General features: G+C 46.9%; 2 protein-coding genes across 3 annotated transcripts in view; one reads left to right on the forward strand and one right to left on the reverse strand.

Moving 5' to 3' along the window:
* The window catches only part of mnat1 (MNAT1 component of CDK activating kinase), a 29,158-nt gene extending 12,195 nt beyond the window's left edge, over positions 1–16,963 (forward strand). For both annotated transcript variants that reach the window (XM_071527780.1, XM_071527779.1), the window contains 2 exons: positions 4,656–4,777; positions 16,649–16,963. In XM_071527780.1, coding sequence (XP_071383881.1) covers positions 4,656–4,777; positions 16,649–16,769 — 243 coding nt within the window. In that variant the 3' untranslated portion in view covers positions 16,770–16,963. The remainder of the gene's footprint in view (positions 1–4,655; positions 4,778–16,648) is intronic.
* A 192-nt stretch (positions 16,964–17,155) lies between these two features.
* trmt5 (tRNA methyltransferase 5) lies at positions 17,156–19,754 on the reverse strand. The gene is made up of 5 exons (XM_071527781.1): positions 19,742–19,754; positions 18,957–19,585; positions 18,165–18,289; positions 17,370–18,009; positions 17,156–17,284 (listed from the first exon to the last, which is right to left on the reverse strand). The coding sequence occupies exons 1-5, from the start codon at positions 19,747–19,749 to the stop codon at positions 17,229–17,231; spliced, it is 1,458 nt and encodes a 485-aa protein (XP_071383882.1). The 5' UTR covers positions 19,750–19,754; the 3' UTR covers positions 17,156–17,228.
* Positions 19,755–19,873: the final 119 nt, after the last annotated feature.

The following is a 19,873-nucleotide window of genomic DNA, read 5'->3' on the forward strand; positions in this document are numbered from 1 at the left end:
GTGTGTGTGGTAATGGTGCGGTTTTGCTGGAGGTGCTGATAGAGAGGATTGTCTCTAGCGACCTTGGTGCGTCCTGCTGAGCTGCAGAGTCAGGGGAGAGACGGGGGCCTCAGGAGTGTCAGCAGACGATCTGTGCAGTGTATGTGTGTGTCCGTGTGTGTGTACTGTATGGCACAGTAGTAAACTCCCAGCGGTAGAGCCAATGATCAGAGCTGTTGATCAATGAGATGTTGATCAGGAGTGTCTCTTTGAACATTGGATGAAACTTTTCCTTGTTGGACCAGTACACTCTCCTGTCCGACCCTCAGCATCTCATTTCTCTAGAGGAGCAGGACAGGGGCAGTGTAAATACCAGACGCAGTCTTTTAATAATAATCTTAATTTGTGTAGCACTTTTCAAAACACAGCTACAAAGTGCTTTACAGGAAATACTTTTTTACATAAAAGTAAAAACTAGTAAAGGCTAAAAATCTAAAAAGCAGTATAAGCAAAACACAAAAGCATAAAAACAAAATATAGTAAGGGAGGTCGTGGGCAGTTAATAAAAGCTCATTGCATAAAAACAAGTCAGTAAAAGTGAGTTTTGAAGTGATTGAAAAACTCCTCAAACAGGTTGTTCCAAAATCTAGGAGCGAAGGCTCAGTCACCCTGTGTTTTCAATCTAGATTTTGGCACAGTCATTAGGTTTGTGATAGAGCTATCTTGTGATAAGCTATCATGCCTTAAAAGTTATCAGTTAAATCTTCAAATCAGTTCAAAAACTAACAAGTAACCAATGCCGAGATGCCAAGTTTGGGGTGATGTCTTTTCTTGGAAGTTGCTGCTGTCCAACAACTGTAACTTCTTTTGGACTTTTTGGACAAGCACACCTGTCTCATAAAAGCTATGTTTGCTGGTCTGCCTTACCACTCTGTTAGATGGACTAATCCCAGATAGCACTGTTAAGACAGACAGCAAAGAGAGAGAAATGTGAAAGCACGTCATGAGACAAAATAAAAAAAAAACCCTCAAGGCGTAGAGTGCTAACCAATTTCCAGGCCAGCACACCTGTCCTCTACCAGCGAGGCACCCCAGTGCTCTTTTACTTGACATTTTAAAGCAGTTACACTACCACTAGGATATTGAGGCTGGTGTTACTGCTATTCTAACCCTATCTGGAGCTGAGGTGGGTGTGTAAGGAGGATCAAGGAGAGCGGGAGAAGGAGGAGTACTCCCTCCGGCTCGATGTGATTTCCTCAAGTTATCCTCCCCTGCGGTTTTATTAAGATTGATGGTCCCCAGAGTTTGGTTTTAGTGTCACAGGGGTATTATAAGAGTCTTAAACACCAGTAATATACAAACTCGGAAGCATCATGAGCACACACACACACAATATTGTAAAGGTAGTAAGATGGGCCTCCGTAATGTTGAAAGCAGATGTTTGTGTTGGCTGTTTTAGTAGCGCCGTTCCAATGGCCCATAATCCCCTAGCTGCTTTCTGCTCTGCTGGACCTAGCTGGGGGTCTTCTCTCTCTCTCTCTCTCCTTCTGTTGCTCTCTTTCACCGGAGCATTTTGAAAACAACAGCCATATCCAGTAATTCACACAGGCTTTTAATAGGAGGTGATGAGTTCATGATTGAAAGTTTCAGCAGCGTTGGTTTGAGGGGGGCTGGGCGGGCCGAAAAGGGCACAGCTCCTCTCACAGAAAGCGCAGTAGATGGACAGTCGGACAACTGGTCTTGTTTCAGAGCAGTTTCTGGGAAATTTCTCCCAGGTGTTAGTGTTTATTCATTCACACAAATCGTAGAAATTAATTCAATATATTAAATTCTGAACAAAAAAACCTCTTTGTGTGTGTGTGTGTGTGTTTGTGTGTGTGCGCGCGTCTTAGATTTTATGCCGTGTTTGTTTGCGCTGATGTGTCTCTGCCAGTTTTCAAGGTGCCCTTGGAGTGGAATGCAACAGAAATTTCCCTAGACTGGGGGTTGGCTCTGTTCTGTCTGTCACTTAAAAATCTGATTTACTGCCCTTTAGCCATCTGTAACTCCCACTCTGGCCCTCTCTTTCTCTCCCACTCCCTACCATCTTAGCCTTTTCTTCTCCCTCCGTCCCCCTGTCCCAGTCCGTCTCTTTGATTGGCGCAGTAGGGGAGTTATACCGTGCTGAAAGTCTGAAAGAAGATGGATGGAGAGAGTGAGGGAGTGAGAAAGAGAGGGAGAGTGACTGTGCTTGGGTTGGTCTGGGTTTCATTAGCTTGTGGTGGGGCTCCACTGTGTTGGATGAATGGATGGGACAGGAGAAGGGGTCATTGGCACCTCGAGGTTAAAGGTTGAGTGAAAGCAGTAGAGAAGTGTGTGTACTGTGTTTTTTAAAGAAAAAAAATCAACCTAAAACATTTAAACACTGTTTAAAAACCTATTCAGCTATTGGAGATGTACCTTACATTCCTGGGTCCATTTTGTTTGGTGGTGTATTTTTCTTATTCCCAAAGATAAGTGGCCAAAAGTAGATGACGTGATGTTGCGTTGAGATATTTCCAGTGCAGCTATAGTGGAATTTAATAGCAGAAAAATATTGAACTATCTAAAACATCAACGGTAAATGTCAGGTTTTGGTGTCAGTCCCTCAGAATCAAAGAGCAAGGGCTTCTTTCTAGACTCAACATTTTGCACCGATGTTCAGCAATCGTACAGGTAGAAGAGGAAGAGCTGCCAGTTTCCCCACAGACAGCAGCCTCAATAGACCATAATGCAATGCAGCCACAAGACATGTTACATTTTGGGTCGGAAAAGCTCGCTCTCTTGCTGTTACTATGCTATCACTATTGCTCTCGCCACCTACACATATAACCCACAGCTGAATGCAACTAGTTCAGGCACATTCTCTGGTTGTATAAAGTCATTCAGGGAAGTGTAGGAAATCAATAACTGAGGTAGACGAGACAGGCTGAGGGGAAGTGGGTACTCCAAAATGTAAATTACAACAACGCTTCATCAGAAAATAATTCCTTGAATGCACTGAACATCATAGGTGGATAAATGCAACAGTGTAAGAGTATCCAAGGGTGGAATTTTCCTTGTAACATTTCTTTATGTGTGTGTGTGTGTGTGTGTGTGTGTGTGTGTTGTGATTGTGTAACTATCCTACATGTTGGCCTGGTTGGGTTTTTTACCATCATGTTGTGTGGGGATGAAGAAGGCTGCATCCATTGCTTTTGGTAACTTCAGCTTCGCTTGCTTTATTTCCCTGTGTGTGCTCGTATGGGCCAAAGCATGTGTGAGGGCGGGCAGTCTGAGGCCGCGGGGCACATGTTACTCGTTTAGTTTGGTTTTCATCAGCTCCCCTCTGTGTTCTGTTGTTTATACTCCCCCAGTTCCCTTTCTTTTGCTTTCTCTTCCATCTTTTTATCTCTCCTTTGTCTCTCAATTCCCTTTCTGCTCTCTCAAATAGTCAGTGTTTGTTCAGACATCATCTTTTTAATTCCAGGTTTGTTTCATTGTCATCCAGACTCCGGTGTGCCTTCTGAGTCTGATTACTTTAATGCTTGAGAGAACATGGTTGTCTGACCCCGTGTGGAAATTCCCCCTTTGATGGCACGGCCCCAAATCGAACAATTCTGCAATGTCCTAAAGAAGTATCATATTTCTCACTCGATAACCATGGTCAAGGGCATGAGAAACTGGAGTCTGTATTTCGACTGATTGGCAGACCGATTGAAACCCCAGCCCTCAATAATTATAGATCGGAGGGCTTTTTATAAAATTGTCCGGTTTTATACTTTCAGCATAATTTGTACAGGCTTAAATATTTTTTTAATTAGAGAAGGTGATGCTCAGTGTTTGACACAGCAAGCCATATGACTGGAAGAGACTCAGTGTAAACCTCATATGTCTCTATTTAGCAGATTAATGTGGGTAGGTTGGCTATTATTTGGGTTTGCCTAATGCCAGTGACATTCAGGTAATGTGTTGGCCACCCAGGTTGGATTGTTGGATTGACGTTGTTTTAGGTGCATCAGTGGAAGAGCAGTGTTAGTGAGCAAATGATAGCTAAACCCATGAAAAACAAAGCACTTTCAAGACACACACACACACACACACGCACACACCCGTGCGTATAGCCTAGTTACTCTCTGTTCTCCATCTATACATCATTAATTACTCTTGTCTTTTAGTGGATTTATGAAAACTGTTTATAAAACCATTTTTTGGTTCTCAAGTACAGCAGGGATTGCTCTTCCATTCTGTTTTTAGGAATGCAGTGCATTCCTCACCACACCACAATTCTCCAATGTGATGTTATGTACTTTTCTTCTTTATCAGATTTTCATCAGGAATATTGTTGTTGAGTTGTCAACACACTGTATTAGACCACTAAAAACATGCTCACTCACTGTCCTAGTTAGGTCTCTCCCCAAAACCAGCAGTGCTTGGGCAAAGTGAAAAATGTTGTCAGACAAAACTCCTATTTCCAAACCAGTCAGTCAAGAACTGGCGGTTGTTAACTCTGAGGTTTGATTGACATTAAGCCTATTTCTTCCAAATTGTTTTTCCGTTGCTGTGTCATCCTGACTGTGCTGTAGCCATAGTTTCCAGTGCTGAACTGCATGCTAAGCTGAGACAATGAAGATTATTGTCCTGTGCTGAATGTTCTCTCTCTGCTGTGGTTTCTGCAGGGTCAGACGGTGTCTCTCCAGCCTGTGGCCAGGATAGAAGAAGCCCTTTACCAATACCGGCCCCTTCAAATTGAAACATATGGACCCCCGGTGCCGGAACTGGACCAGCTGGGCCGACACGGGTACAGACACTTATGTTCACACTTCTGCCATGGCCAGGGATGGGGTCATTTTCAATTCCTTCAAGCCATAGACTAACTAGGAGTTTCGGTTCTATTTTGAGACGCATACAGTGGTCAGGTTGAATGATAGAACAATAAACTGAAATCATGGGCTTGATGGAATTTTTTAATGGAGCTGGCTTTAAACTCTGCACATAGCGAGGGTATTTCAAAGGCTTTGGTAGTAGAGCAGAGAGCTGCTAGAGAGTTAGGCTGCTTGGGGAAGCCTGGCTCGTCTCACTTGACTCTCCTCTGATTAACTGGGAGAGTGAAAGCAGAGGAGGGGGGAGGAGGGGAGAGAGAGGGAGGGAGAGAAGGGAGGAACAACCATTGCCCTGCCACAAGCCGCCACAGTGCCTCTGCAGGAGCGTCCATTAACACACACAGGAAGTGCTTTCCCCGACGGCCCCTTTGGGCCAATCAATCCACGACGCCATTGGTCCAGTCCTCACCGAATACAGGCCATCCATCAGACAGCCCAGCGCCCAGCCGTCTGCACTGCAACTGGCTGGCACTAAAGCCTGCCCACACACTGAGAAAGTCCTGCTTTTATTGGGTGAGAGAAGCGAAATGGGGTGATTTTCTTTTTGGGCAAGCTCATTGGTGGAAAGTGACTTTCAGCAATGCTTCACCCTTACAGTAACCTTCATTTAGCTGAGATGTGCACATTTAAATATATTTTCAGCAATGTGATTTTTTTTTTTTTTCTAGCATCTTTGTACTTTATTCTTCAGATAAAAGGCGCTATTGACTTTTGTTGTACAATCACATTTACCTAATTAACTGGAGAAGCACCTAATTAAGGGGAAACTTTTCCCCTTAAAGGATTGCAGGAGAGTTTAAGCAGAATAACTGGCACTTATTTACATTATGTATTCAGTGAAATGCTGAGGTGCTACTTCTTTTGGCCAGCCTGATCAATATGCAGATGAAACACATCTCACAATGTTTGCCGCATGCTGGAGCTCAGAGGAGGGAGGAAGAGGAGGAGGGGGGTCCGGTGTCAGCAGTTCAGGGGTCCTGGAGGACCGGCGCTGGAGAGGAAGGGCTCTGCCACAGAGATAAATGAGGCTCAGTTCAATGAAGAACGCCAGTCCCTCCGGTGCAGGCCGCAGGCAGCGACAGAGTCAGGCCCACTCTGACAAACCACAACTCCCAAGATGCAATGTGCTCTGTTAAGTAAAAACAAGGAATACTGCTGACATTTCTGCGCAGTTGGCAGTTTGCGATTCAGCTAGGTTTGGGGTTTAGTGCAGGCACGTGACGATATACATGACGAACACATACTGAAGCACAGAGTCCCGTAAACCCGATGTACATTTAGTGTCATACACACTCACACTCACCCCCATTATTCTGATCCCAGCCTTTTGGCCACAATAGAACTTGTGTGATGTGGTTAAAAATTGAAAAGTGTGTGTGGAGAGGAGAGAGAGAATACCGACAGGGTTGAGAGGGTGAAGAGCGAGTCCCCTGTGTAGAAAGTTGGGCTGGAGCCCCAGTCCTATGACCTGTGAAGGGTATATGCGTGAATGTGTGAGGGGATATGGATGTGCCTAAGTGTGGATGAGGTGAAAGGGCTGTTTGGGGGCAGGTACTTATTTTGAACAGGGCTGTTTGTCTTGGTCAGGGTCCACGGTGACAGCAGCACCACTGGTGATTTGTCTTGGACGCAGCCATCAAGCGGGACTGAAGTTGAGCTCACACACCCCCTCCCTGGTGGCCTCGGGGCCTGTGGGGCTGGTCTCTTGCACAGGATGTCCAGTCAACACAGGACTGACTGGAGCCATGCTTTTTATTTCAACTTGCTCTTTCTTCCACCACTCTCGCTTTCCCTCTCTGTCTCGGTGTCTGTGTCTTTTTCGCCTTGTCCCTTTGCCCCCCAAAAAACCGCAGGAGTGCTGCACGGCTGCCAGGAAAAAGAAGGGCCACGCCTCTTTCACTGTCTCTGCCTCTCTGTCAGCTGTACCTGAATAAATATGGGCTGAGCTGAGCTCTTATTAAAGACAGCTGCCTCAATACTGGAGCAGAGTAAAGGCTGCATGTTCAGGCAACAGGGGCCTCCAAAAGTGCCCATTCAGCTTCCACCTCAACCCCTAACCCCCCCCACAGGCATATCCATGTAGCCTCCCAAATGCTCTTCCCCTGATGTGCATAGGTGTGTATGATTTGCCACAGGATCAGACCCCGACAGTGTGAGGTTTCTATGATGGCAGTATCATGCTGTCGATCTCATTGACTGGCACATACCCAGAACCATGCGTGAGCCGTAAGAATCACGAGTACAGTATGAATAAATCGCTATGGCCCATGCTTGTCGCAATGCTCTGCCATGGCTTCCTGCTCTCATGTTGAACAGTCAAAGCCTTTAATAAACAAAATCAAAGTAGAAGTAAATACTGCTTAGGAGACACAAATAGAGACATATGAGGTTTACACTGACATGGCTGTGATGTGAATCTCAGTGTGCAGCAGCCAAAAACTGAAGCGGTAGCTGTTGTGAATTCCCCCCTCCACCCTGTGCCTGGTGATGGACACGACCTGAATGGAAGCGCTTGCATTCATCTGAATACATGGTACTATTCAAGTCATGCTTGCATGCTAGTTAAAAGAGGTCTATGTTTGTATGAGCTTGGGTATACATATGCTTGAGATCTGAGAGAAAAATTTACTTTCTATTTTTGTTTTTGTTTGTGTGTGCAGATGAGCATCTGCGTCTGAGTTTGTTTTCTGCGAGACTACTTCTTAAGATCTGGCTGCGTAGGCGATGAAAGACTGACTGGGATCTTGGACAAGGACAAATCATATGGGGGGAAAAATAGGGGAAAGAGAAATTGGCTGCGGAGCATTCAAAAATTCAACTCAAACCTCAAGTGCTGACAATGAAAGCTAGCCAGAACAGTTGTTTGTGTTGGCACAGGTCGCCCTGAAATTAGTCCATCTCTCTCTGACAGAGGTTGCTCAACGCGCTTCGCCAAATGCCAGTGCGGATAATATTTTGAAGTTTTGCCTCCTCCCCCACCCCGCATGGCTCTCTATAATTGGTGGAAAAAGTGAGGTTTTCTGTTGGGAGCGCTTGTCAAGCATCCGTCTCTTGTCGGTAGGGTGAAGGGGAGCAGCTGAATGAGCTGCGTGTTTAGTCTGGAGCTCCTCTCCTGGGGACACACTTCTCAGCACCAGGAAGTAGTCCTCAGTGTGCTTCCCCCGACCAAAGCAGACCACTGGAGACTGGCTGAAGGGTTAAAAGTGTAGAGGATGGGAAGTTTACTGTGGCCTTCATACACAAACACAGAACACAACCACTCTTTTACAACCTTTGGCAACTGTCCCCAAGTCTGTGACTTTTTAACGGACACATGCACTTAACATACAGCACATGCACATGCACACACAAATACATAAATCACACACACACCCACACATACATACATAGACTAGCTATGTCTAAAGTCTACATAAATGAGGCCTGCTTACTGTTCTGGTTGGGAGCCAGGGGTTAATGGGTTTCTGAGTGATGTTCTCCTCCTGCCTGTGTTCTGCAGCTTTCCACCCATCCCTCGGGCTTCCGCGTGTTGATGTGATTGGTGTGTGTATCTGTTTGTGTGTTTGTCTGCTTGTATGTTAAGTGCCTAGGAGGGAGGACAATATCCAGAATAGTTGGTGGTGCTATCACAGTCTTGGGTTCCTGGCAGCTAGCTTTGCTAGCCTCTCCCTCCCCTGTTGGCCTGACTCCAGGTCTAGCTCTACATTTCTACAGCTCTGGGCCAAGCTGGCCAGGAGAACTACCAGCGGCCCTGGATTTGAGTCACCAGGCCAACTAAACATGGTCCTTAGAGAGCTCTGACTCCATTTCTGCCATCACTAAAGTGCAGTGTATGAGGTTTAAGTTGCATAGAAATCATTCCTTTCTTTCCCTGTTTTCCCCTCTCAATCTCTGTTGAGAGTGTAAGTCAGCCATGATATGGCTCTTTTTGTCCCAATATGCACATGGACAGCCACTCCAGAGGGATTGTTTTGAATGTCTTTTTTCTCTCGAAATGACCCTCAATAGCTTTTCCATGTATGCCAGGTTCTCTGATCCCTGCAGGGAGCATATCCATCTGATGGTCCAGGGGCCTGGCAGGATTAGGGGGGAGGGAGCAGAGGTCACTGACCGTGGAGGACCAGAGGTGCAGGACTGGGACAGCAGTGTTGGGAAGGGAGACTGACGGGAGCAGAGTGATGGCACCTTGGAGAGAGGGGTCTCATACACTAGGCCTCAAATAGTCATGCACTCGCACACAGTCTCTCACACAAACACAGCTTTGATGCTTAAGTTATGAGCTGGATGAAGGAGGCTGAGGCGCCAGCTAGTATGACCTCAGATGAACTCCCCCAACAGCAGTGGTCTTTGATCTAGTTTTACTGCTATTAGATAATGTCTCAAGACACTTATTTTGCTTTCACTCAGCCAATTAAAATATTCTATCCCATTGCCAAATAATAAAGTTTTTTTGTTTTTCGAAAATGGTTTAGGATAACTCTATGTGGCTTTTGCATAACAATAGGGCTTTCCCCCAAATACTTTCGGGTTGCCACCATAACCAAGACCTAAAGCTGAACTAGGTTTCTCAGATATCTGATATCCTCCATTCTTCCACACTTCACACTCATTGCGCGTGCCAGTGTCTTGTGTTACTAGATCAAGCATAACCAGTAACTATAGACCTCAAGGCAGCGCTTCTCTGACCATTTAAGTGCTTCCATAGCTTAGATCAAAAAGCTTGGCTGCAGCCATGTAGCTCACAGATTTGAAATTTGCATAGCCAAAAGAGACTGCAGGCACCATAAAAGTGTGGGAGCTTTAGAACTCGGCTATTTGACTTGCAAACCTGTCTGTGTCAACAGCGTGCCCCAGCTTCACTCTCTGCACACGCCACCGCCTAGCTTTGATACTCAGCTTGTTATAGGTGCTTACTCTCCTCATTACTAAGTAGAGCAGAAACAGAGTGGAGTGTAGCCACCGTACGGTACTATACCAGCCCCCACCCAAGCCATTATCCTGTCTGTCTCAGTAAACAGACCATTAACAGACAGAGCTGGTGGAGGCCAGATCACTATTGTTTTCCCTCCCATAGATCTGTGCAAATATTGATCTTCTCTTGGAGTATGAGTCATAATAAGCACATACTGTAGTTGACCGTAGTCCTGACTCTGTCAGGAGGCTTTTTACTTGTGGATGAGTCATTTCTGACCTAGAGAACGACTAAAGAGCAGGAGGAAACAGAGGGAGCATTATAGGAGGGCAGATAGGGAGCCACAGTCCTCTGGTGTGTATTCTGGCCATCTAAAGGAGGTCTGCTTTTAGTGTTATTGTTTTTCCTCTGTGGGCTGTGTGCCAGACGGGCCAGCACTCCCCTCCTAAGATGAAGCCAGGCCAGGCCAAACCAGGCCGTCGCCAGTGAAGGAGACACCAGTGTGCAGGGAACTCCGGGGATAGCTGCCTCTCCTGCCCCCAGGTTTATTTGTGTCACAGCCTACAGGCGGCAGGGTCAACACCCAGCGGAGAGTGAGGTGATGTCTCCTGACTATTTATACCTTAACACACACTGACCTATGCAGAGGTTTGTAAAGCAACCACACTGTCTAGGGTTGCATGCTTTGATTTCAAGCCTGATGGTGTTCATAACTACGCATGTGTATGTGCACACGCACTCCGCCTGTCTCTCTGTTTCACACACACAAACACCAACTCACTGGAGCCCTGTACCTCTCCCCTCCTCCTTGCCCCTGGGGCAGAGGGCTCAGTGATGTACAGGGGGATTAGCTGGCTCATTTTCCCCTCTTAAGAGCTGGGGAAAGAAAACAAACTCCCGTCATCTGGGGCTGGGCTGTGGGGACTTGCCATGCACAACTCATGGTAGGAGGTACCTCTCCTCTATGATGTATGAATTATCACCCTCCCCCCCGCTCTACCTTTCCCTGCCTTTTTGTTTGTTTTTCCTTCTCTCATTTTCCTCCATCCCCCCTTTCTTTGCTCTCTTCCTAATTGAAATCCTCTTTGCCTCTCCCCAGTGCTTGAGGTGCTCTGGAAACTGATACCTGTGGAGGCGAATCCTCCTGGGAAAACTCTATTCTTCCACAGTGTACCACTGCTCTATTCCCAGCATGTTACATCTAACTATCAAGGCTCCCTCGAGGTGTGTGTGTGTTATGGGTGTGCCTTGTGCTTGAAGCCATTCACTGGACAGCATATGTCCGTCCATTGTTTACGGCCCCATTTGGTTAACGATGACACTGATGTCATGTCATTACCCCCCCTCCCTCCCTCCCTCCCTCCCTCCCTCTCCAGTCCAGTTTGTTCTCCCCGCTCTCCAGGGGGGCAGAGTCATCAAGTGGCAGCTCAGGAGACAAGAGAGAGATGCTCGCTGTATCAAGTGGCTAGCGGGGTGTGATGGCTCTCCAAGGCCATGGCTGCGGTTAGGTGTTAAGCAGTGGCCCAATCAGTTGACCAGCCTCTACTGCCCCCATCAGGTCAGACAGAGGAGGTGCAGGGCCAAGACACAGGAGCCCTGGATGAGTAGTGACAGGTGACGCTTGGACCAGGAAGTGAAGTTGCATTTGGGGGCATTTAGTACAATAGGCTTTTATCGTAAGCACCACTACAATGCAGTCTTTCATAGACAGAAAACAAGCGTAGCTCTCAGCCATTATCACTGATACCAACAAGCCATTATCACTGATACCAACAAGCTGGCTTCTTGAAGACAGCTTGCAGATTGTCAATCACTCCAAATGAGTATGTATTTCTATAAGCGTTAATGTCAAGTGTCACCCAATGCTTCTGTTAGCACTCTAAACATATTCCCCCTTTAACTAAGTGTTACTCGTACCCTCCTCCCTCTCGTCCTCCTCTCTTTGGGATGTGGGGAAGCAGACCCAGCCTGTCAGCGGTGATGATAAGACACATGATAATGGATAAGGGGTCTATGGGCTCATGAGGATATGATGTCACTGCATTGAGTGCCCCCCTCCGCACACACACACACACGCACACACGTGTGCACACACACACACACACACACACACACACACACACACACACACACACACACACACAGTACAACTTGAGATAATCTGGTGGACAGTGTGTAGGCTAATGGCTGAGGATCTGTCTCACACACTCTCACGTCCCAGAGGAAGCCGCATTCAATGGAAAAGAGTGTGACCTACGACCCCTGGTGCTGAAAGACTGCTGTTGACAGATATAGTATACCTGTGAGAGTCCTCTGTGTTTGGCTTGACTGCGGGGGTTTTGTTTCTGGACTGAGGCCTGGACCAATTCACACATTCTCTGCTGGTAAAATTCTGGCCCATTGGTTTGCTATTGGTACAGATACAAACCGCTTTGCCCTTAGATAAACATGTACTCGCATGCATGTGAGTTGTGTAGACACATGCATGTGGGCATAAACACACACGCAGATCCACACAATACACTCAGTGTGCCGCGTCTCTCACAGGGGTTCGTTTTCTCTCAGGGCAGAGTGTAGGAAGGAGGGGCAGATGGGGTAGCGGCGCTGCGAGTGTAACCGGAGCTGCCTGAGGAATGCAGGGGGTGTTTTTGGAGGAGCGGAGTGGAGTTGGGGGGGCGACTCGAGGGGGTGGGATGGGTGATTAGGGGGTGACAGCTGAGTGCTGACCCCTCTATAATGACAAATCATCTGGCAGGTGTGTGGCTCTGCGCCCCCCTCCAGCCCCCTCATTCCCAGGCCAGGAATCCTCAACCGCTGCCGGAGTGGAGCGCTAAAGGAAGACTTCCGGACATTCAGACTGCCATCCAGCAGGCTCATGACTGGCCTTTCAGAAATATGGGGCAGCCTCTGTGCAGATATAGCTTGCCCTGTGTGTGTCAGCTGCCCTCGTTTAGATGCATTCAACACAACAGTCTGAGCTCCTTTTGTTTTAATAAACATAGCTAATGAGGCTTCAGTCCTTGGAGCAATCTCAGGTAGGGGAGAGTTTATTGATTTATCTTTGTAGATGTCATTTTTCCTTCCTGTGTCGATTCAACAGAATACAGAGTTTGTCTCCCCACCAGCCCGAAAGTCAGCATGCCCTGTTTGAGTCGCGAATCATGCTCATGGCGAGCTGAACCGGAAAGCCTCTGATCCTTTGTGCTGTGAAAACAACTGCTGACCCTGGATCAGAGAGGGTGCTGTGAAAGTGGGCAGGTGCGGAGCTGAGGCCTGGTCTCAGGTCAGTGCTGAAACGTTTGTGTAAACTATGGAGCAGAGGAGGAGTGTAAGAGCAGCTGGCCATCCATTAGACTCCATACTCCAGAATCGATGGATTCTCTCACTCACAGACGATCCCATTCATACAGATAGTCTCTTACACTTTCTATCCCATAGAAAGAGCCAGTCCAGCTCCCTCGAACCTGCTGTATGGTACACAGGAATGCAAAGTCTGTATGTATGAATGCAGCCAAACCACATAATTCTGCAGTGAGTGTTGTTTAATACTGATTCAGATTGCTCCTTTGTCTCATGTGTCTGGTCTGTGGTTTGTATGTTGATTAAGTGTCTGCTCTCTGAAATAGCCATTGTAGCATTATAGGCCTCTTTTCTTTTCCATCATGGCTGGGCTTCCGCAGCTCTTCTTAATCCAATTCTGGCCAACACATGGAGTCTAGACAAGGGGCCCAACGCAGCCTGCGCCTCCTTCTGATATCTGCTACACACCCAGGCTGTTTTCCTTCTGGAGTCCCAACCTCACAGCTATTTCCCTGAAGAACCCAAACACCCTCCGTTCCACGGCTGCATCGCTGATCCAAACACAAAGAGGAGCCACACATTCTCAGCTGGAAATCACGCGGAACCCGCCGGAACATTTCGCCACTTATCTTTTCACTTTGAATTAGAGATGGGGCTCCGTGGTCTTTTCCAGGCAACAGGAGTAGGGAATACTTTCGGGGTCCCGTCGGGAAAATCTCTGATGGTTATTAGCATTAACAGGAGACATTGCCCAGGTATTCAGAGTTCCAGACCCAAGTGGAAAAATTTTGTTAGCTCTGAGCAGTCATGAACCTACTTGGCTATTTGAAAGAGAGGGATGATAGCACAGATATTATGAGTAGAATTTCAAGAATAATATGATCACTCCATCATCCATTTTGCCATCAAGAATACACAGTATTTTCAATTTTGCATTCACTCATATGTTGTGTTGAGGCACTTTTGGATGGAAGAAAAAGCTGGTGAAACCATGTGAGACACAGGATACACACACACATTATTACTTTGCATATGTGTGTAATAAAGGAAAACCCCTGTAATCTTCCATTCTGGCAATTTCAGTGTCAAACACACACACACTGTCACACCGTGTCATTCAGTTTTCTCTATCACCTGCACTAGTCTATTCCCGCTCCCCCTAAGCGACATAATGGACCAGTCCAAAGTGACCCATATTTACCCAATAATACGAGGCTTTGAAAAGACCCATATCGAGTTGCAGCTAATGCTCCAGTGGGGCCCGGAGAGTGAAAGATGTTACCGGCCGAAACGGCTTGGGTTTCAGGGCCCTGTGAACAAAAGGCAGGCCGGTCCTCAGAGAGAAAGAGAGGACAGGGGATGATGGGGGTGGGAGGGTGGAGGAGAGGTGTAAGTCTAACTTAGTGCACAGACAGCACACACACATTAAGCTGAAACAGTAGCAGCAGAGCTGGCTCCAAGCACCGGGGAGAGCGTTAACTGTCTGTTTCAGAGTTGTGTAGCGTGTGTGTTGCAGTTTGCGTGTCCTTTTCTGATTGAAGGCGCTGTGAAGAGCCTGCCAGTTTTTCTAGGAGAGTGTACAGCACATATTTAATGCATTTCAAGCCTTTGCACGTCTAGGTTGTCATCAGTCCACTCTTGATGAGTAGGCATTGTCAAGTGCAGTCATGCGAAAAGAGTGAAATTTATCTCTCGGCTTTACAAACATTTAGAACCAGTCGTGTGTGTGTACATGCATGCGGCTCGCTTTTACGAGAAGATGCACGTACAGCGGCTGAGTTAATGGAGCAGAACTGAACTAACCTTGAGTGTTAGGGGTGAGCAGAGGGCAGACAGGGTTGGTTTAAGGAAAGAGGATTTGTGATGATGATACCCAAAGGTGATTTCACCTCATATCCTCCCTGCTCCCTCTACTTCCCACCCCCACCTACACTATTCAGCCTCTTCCTCCCTCTCCCCCCACCTTCATGTTCTCTTTGGCTCCCTTGCTCTCTCTCCTTAGGGGCAGGCAGGTATAAAGTTACACAGAGCTCTCAGCTTTCTTGGAAGGAATGACCACATGAGTAGCTTGGGGATTAGATTAGCAGGAAGAGCAGACTTAGCCGGGCCGTAAATAGCCCACTTTTTTCACCATTAAAAAGGCCCAGTACAATATAATCAATAGATAGCACTCATCTGATGCAGGAAGCCATATGAGAAGACCTCCCTCAAGTGCTCTGAAGGACAGGCTACAGCAGCTTGGGCCTAATGAAGTTATTATTAATCACTGGGCCTCCTGTTTTGAACTTGTGTGTTGTTTCTCTAGTGGGTGATGAGTGGTCTTTGTGTGCAAGACCTGATTGCCATCTCTTGTTGCTCTGCTCACTTTCACCGTCTATTCTAAAACTTGACGAGGCTGACTTGTGTGATATTCATGAATGTGTGAATGACTGTATGCGTTTATGCCAGAGACGTAATGGCAAGCATGTTTCAATTAAATTTTAAGATATTATTGTTTTAAGACACAAACACCATATTACCTCCCAGAATCCTAAAATACAAAGGAAAAATTATCTATTCAGTGTGCAGTCTCACCAACATCTTCCAGTCCAGCTCATTCACACACTCACACACACACACACACACACACACACACACACACACACTCCCCACTCTCACAGTCTCTCTGTGCCTCCCCACAGGTGTTGGGTTACTCTGTAAAGCAGCTTGAATGGGCACAGAAATCACAGAGGGCTGTCTGTGCTCTTGATTCCTATTTCACTTTGAAGTTTCCCTGGCTCTCAGGAACAGGGGCCACAAAGCCAGACTCGTGTGAGGGCTTTAGACCTCTCTGCCGGGGCTGTGGACTCAGTAGAGGGGGGTGGGGGGGGGGGGTATTGGCGGGCAAGGCTGCGTGTTGTCTCAGTTGCTTTGGATCTCAGTTGCTTGAGGATTTTGCTTTTTTAGCTTTGTAGTCAGATGCTACGAGAAACCAGTAAGGCACATGTGTGCAGGTTGCTCCCCCAGTCTTGACAGTTTAAGACTATGTATGTGTGTGAAAGAGAGGAGGAAGGATTAGAGTGGGTGGGGCCACAGGTCAACCTCTGCCCCGCCTCCCTCCCCCCATAAGTAGAGGCGCACCCATCACTGTGAGGATGACAAGTAGAGACTTAATTGACAGCTTGACTGTTTTTCTATCTTTGACTCAGAGTGAAAATAAACAGTGACTCCTGCCATTGCTTGAGAACCTGAAAAGGGGCTTTGGCAGGCTACATCTGTAAGCACTTAAAAAATAAAAAGACACCTATAATACTTTAATAGAGCCATGTTGGGAGAAGCTTTAAGGTGTTTGAGTGTGGGTGTGTGGGTAGACCTGTCTCAGCCTCAACATGGGGGCAAAGGGTCCTGGAGAGCCAGAAAAAATAACTTGAGTGTGGATTTAACGCAGAATAAACTTACACTCAAGTTACACTTACAGAAACTCGCTAGCTCTCAGGCTGCCGTAGGTGTGCTATACTGCTGGTGAGAGGACACTATGCTACAGCGGCCAGTCAATCACGTTATTTACAAAATGCCTCACTGCTTTCTCTTTTCTCAGGTATCTGAACCACGTGCGGGCTGCCATGCCCCAGGACACAGCTGGAGGATACACCTCTGGGTTGGCGTGTCATCGAGCCATCCAGGACGCCTTCAGTGGGATGTTCCCTTCAAAAGCCTGAACCCATCCGGAGCTCTAACAGCACGACTGCCATTTGGTTAGAAATGTGAACTGTCTGGACTACAAATCCCACACTGATATGAAGTGTAGAGAGGGCCAAAAGCTGCTGTGGTGCGGACTGGTCTGACTCGTATCGGGACAAGGTGTACACCGCTTTTTATATTTTGTGTTAGTTTTATATTTAAATAAATCAAAAAGAACATGAGTCTCTTTGTCCATTATTTTACAGCTTGAATTGAAACAACATAACATAATATCTTATGACCTCAAGCCCTGAATAATAAGAAGAGTATAATACATTCTGGTGTGGGGAACAAAGGGATATAATTTCTTGAAGTATGATTTATTATGACAAGATGCAATAACATCTGCAATAAAAGCATCAGTAGAACTCATACTTTGTAAAAAAAAAAAAACTCAAATGTTTCCTAGCATTCTTCATGGTGCCAGGTTGATTGATCTAATCTGCAGCCTCTTCACACTTCTGTCTCTTTGGAGCCGGCTCTTCTGAAGTTTCTGTGGATAAACAACAAACTGGTTGAATATGTGGTATAGTTGTCTAGCTGAATTCATCCTCATTGTTTCGTAAATGAATGCTCACCTGTGTGTTCATGGTCACCGCTGAAGAGGACCTCTTTGGGGAGTGTGAATCTAACGCACATCATATCCTTGTTTGGTGCTACATTACGCACAAAATGCACAGAGCATCTGTTCTCCAGGGGGAAGCCCAGGCTGCTGGAAGCCCTCTCCACCATGTCCTTCTCGGGGTTCTCGTCTTTAGAGAACCCGTAACAGTACACTATGGGCAGGTTCTCGTCACAGGAAAGCTCCCGGGGCAGGACGCCTCTGAAGGCATCCAGGAACTCCAGAGCCAAGGCAGGCAGGTTCATAACCACATGAACGCTGGCTTTATCCTTCAGCAGGGCGGGCAGCTCCTGCTTCATGGGCCCCCGGATGAAGGCTCTGCCATCCAGGTTAAAGGTTCTGACTTTGCTCTCCACCTTGTTGAGTTTGCAGTTGTGTTGCAACCAGCGGTAGGACTCCGGGTTGAGATCATTGGCTAATACGTTCGCACCCAAGCGGGCGGCCGGGACGGCAAAGGGCCCCACACCAGCAAACACATCCAGCACAGTGTCACCTCGCTTGATGAGCTGTACGACACGCTGGTGCTCCGTGCTCAGCCTGGGGTTCCAGTAGACACGAGAAAAGTCAAACTCATACATCACGCCATTTTCTTTCACCTGCAGCAGGGACAGAGGATGAAGCATGAGAGCCCTTGTTTAAAAACACTTAACAGTCAAGGTTCAGAATGTATTAGAGAGTGACTGTAAAAATGGCCGCTATGTATATGAATGCCAGTAACATCAAATCAATGCACATTTGCGATTTAACCTACTTTGGCAACCATATTCTCCTCTCCAGCTAGCACCTCCATCTTGAAGTTGCGGTAAGTGGAGTCGATGATGTTTGTCTTATTGACCACACAGGTCACCCCGGGGTTTTTGTCCATTATGACTTGGCCTACAGTGGGAGCAGCAGAGAAGTAGTGGCAATGAGTAGAGCAAAATTGAATCAGCTCTCTATATATCCACTTACACATTATGTGATTTATCAAACAGAAAATCCATTTTTGTGAGTGCTGTCTTCGAATTTGCATGGCGATTCATAAGATTTGAATATGTCAAATTCTTATGAATCGCCATGCAAATTCGAAGAGTGCTGAAAACTGCGATTCATAGGGGCTGGATACCAGGCTAAGACATCCACCCTTTGAAAAAAAATTAAATAAATTACATTCCTTCGAAATCGGTTTCTGGCATGACAGTAAAAGTCACGGTTGGTGTTATTAACTGATTTAAGAAAAAGGAAAGAGCCTGCACACTTCTATGCTCCCACACACCTTTAATGGGGTCAAACTTTGTGCCCGCAACATTGTCCATTAAACTTATGTGGGACCATAGAAGTGGGTCGGCTCTGTCCATTTTCAATGAGATTTCCTTAGCCTATCACCTACGAAGAAAGTGCAGATTTTTCTTCTAGTTATTAACCGTTTCAGTGACATTCTTTGGGATGCAATCTTCTGTGTTTTTCACACATTGAGACAGCTAATATCAGATAGTACCTATTCAGAAAGAGATAATTTGGGGATTAAATGCAGCAGTGTCCTGCAGCAGTCTTGTCCTCTCACCTATCAGGTTTCTGTAGGGGAGCTGGTGGTCCCTCAGGTTCATGTGTGCGATGTGTCCCACCCGGCTGAACCCTGAGGTGACATCTAGGCCCTCGGGCAGCACAGCCTCCAGCACCTCCTCGCTCTTCAGGTTGTCGTAGGTCAGGCTCAGCTCATAGTTCTGCAGCTCCACAGCTACACCAAAAGACCGCAAAGCCTCAGCCTCAGCTTCACTGAAGGAACCTGGTGAAGAGACTCTGTGGGGATCCAGCAGTATTAACCTAAAGTCATCTGTTTCACTGCTGTTCTCTTTATCTTGCACCACTCTCGGTACACCTGGCCGCTGGATGGTTGACTTCCTCAGGCTTTTCACTACTTTGTTTAGGACTCCCTTGGGCACCCGTAGTGCTGGGACAGTAACCGCCTGGGTGAAGGCCTCTCGGTCCAGACAGGTCATGCCGCGGACCTCTGCGGGGACTCGGTACAGCTCGGGCTCCATGTGGCTCTGCGGGGATCCGGCGACGGGCTTCAAAACACAGACGGGACAGGCCGAGGCTGGGCGCAGGGCGGCAGAGCACAGGCTCCGGGACACAGCGGCACTTTTCACGTTGCTCTGAGCTTGCACAGATGTGAAGATCCTTGTGAGAACCCTACAATGACAAAACGCTGTCGTTATCTAGCAGAAGACTTAAAAAATACATCGCGTTGCTATATAAAGTATAAGTTTAACGTAAAAGGAGCAACTCGGTGTTGTAATAGTGTTTATTATACTGTTATTTTCGAGAAAACTCAAAATCTCACCTCACCTCAACATCCTCACTGTGCAGACATGCGTAAATTGCGTCATCAGTAGTGGACTAAAGGTGATTGGTCGAATGGGCCGAGAGTCGGTTTCTGATTGGACGGTCGCTTGTCACGTCAAAAGTGCGACGGAAAAG

This window comes from Centroberyx affinis, unplaced genomic scaffold, assembly GCF_046629955.1.
Source record: "Centroberyx affinis isolate AG114_WGS23_722 - 3 ecotype Tasmania unplaced genomic scaffold, CSIRO-AGI_Caff_v1 ptg001575l_1, whole genome shotgun sequence".
Taxonomy (NCBI): domain Eukaryota; kingdom Metazoa; phylum Chordata; class Actinopteri; order Beryciformes; family Berycidae; genus Centroberyx; species Centroberyx affinis.

Bases quoted from the DNA above. Each gene is read 5' to 3' on its own strand.
- trmt5 (XM_071527781.1), bottom strand. The intron at 18,290-18,956 runs GTGAGAGGACAA...CTCCCACTGTAG, and splicing joins CCCCTACAGAAACCTGATAG to GCCAAGTCATAATGGACAAA. The intron at 18,010-18,164 runs GTAGGTTAAATC...TCCCTGCTGCAG, and splicing joins AGGAGAATATGGTTGCCAAA to GTGAAAGAAAATGGCGTGAT.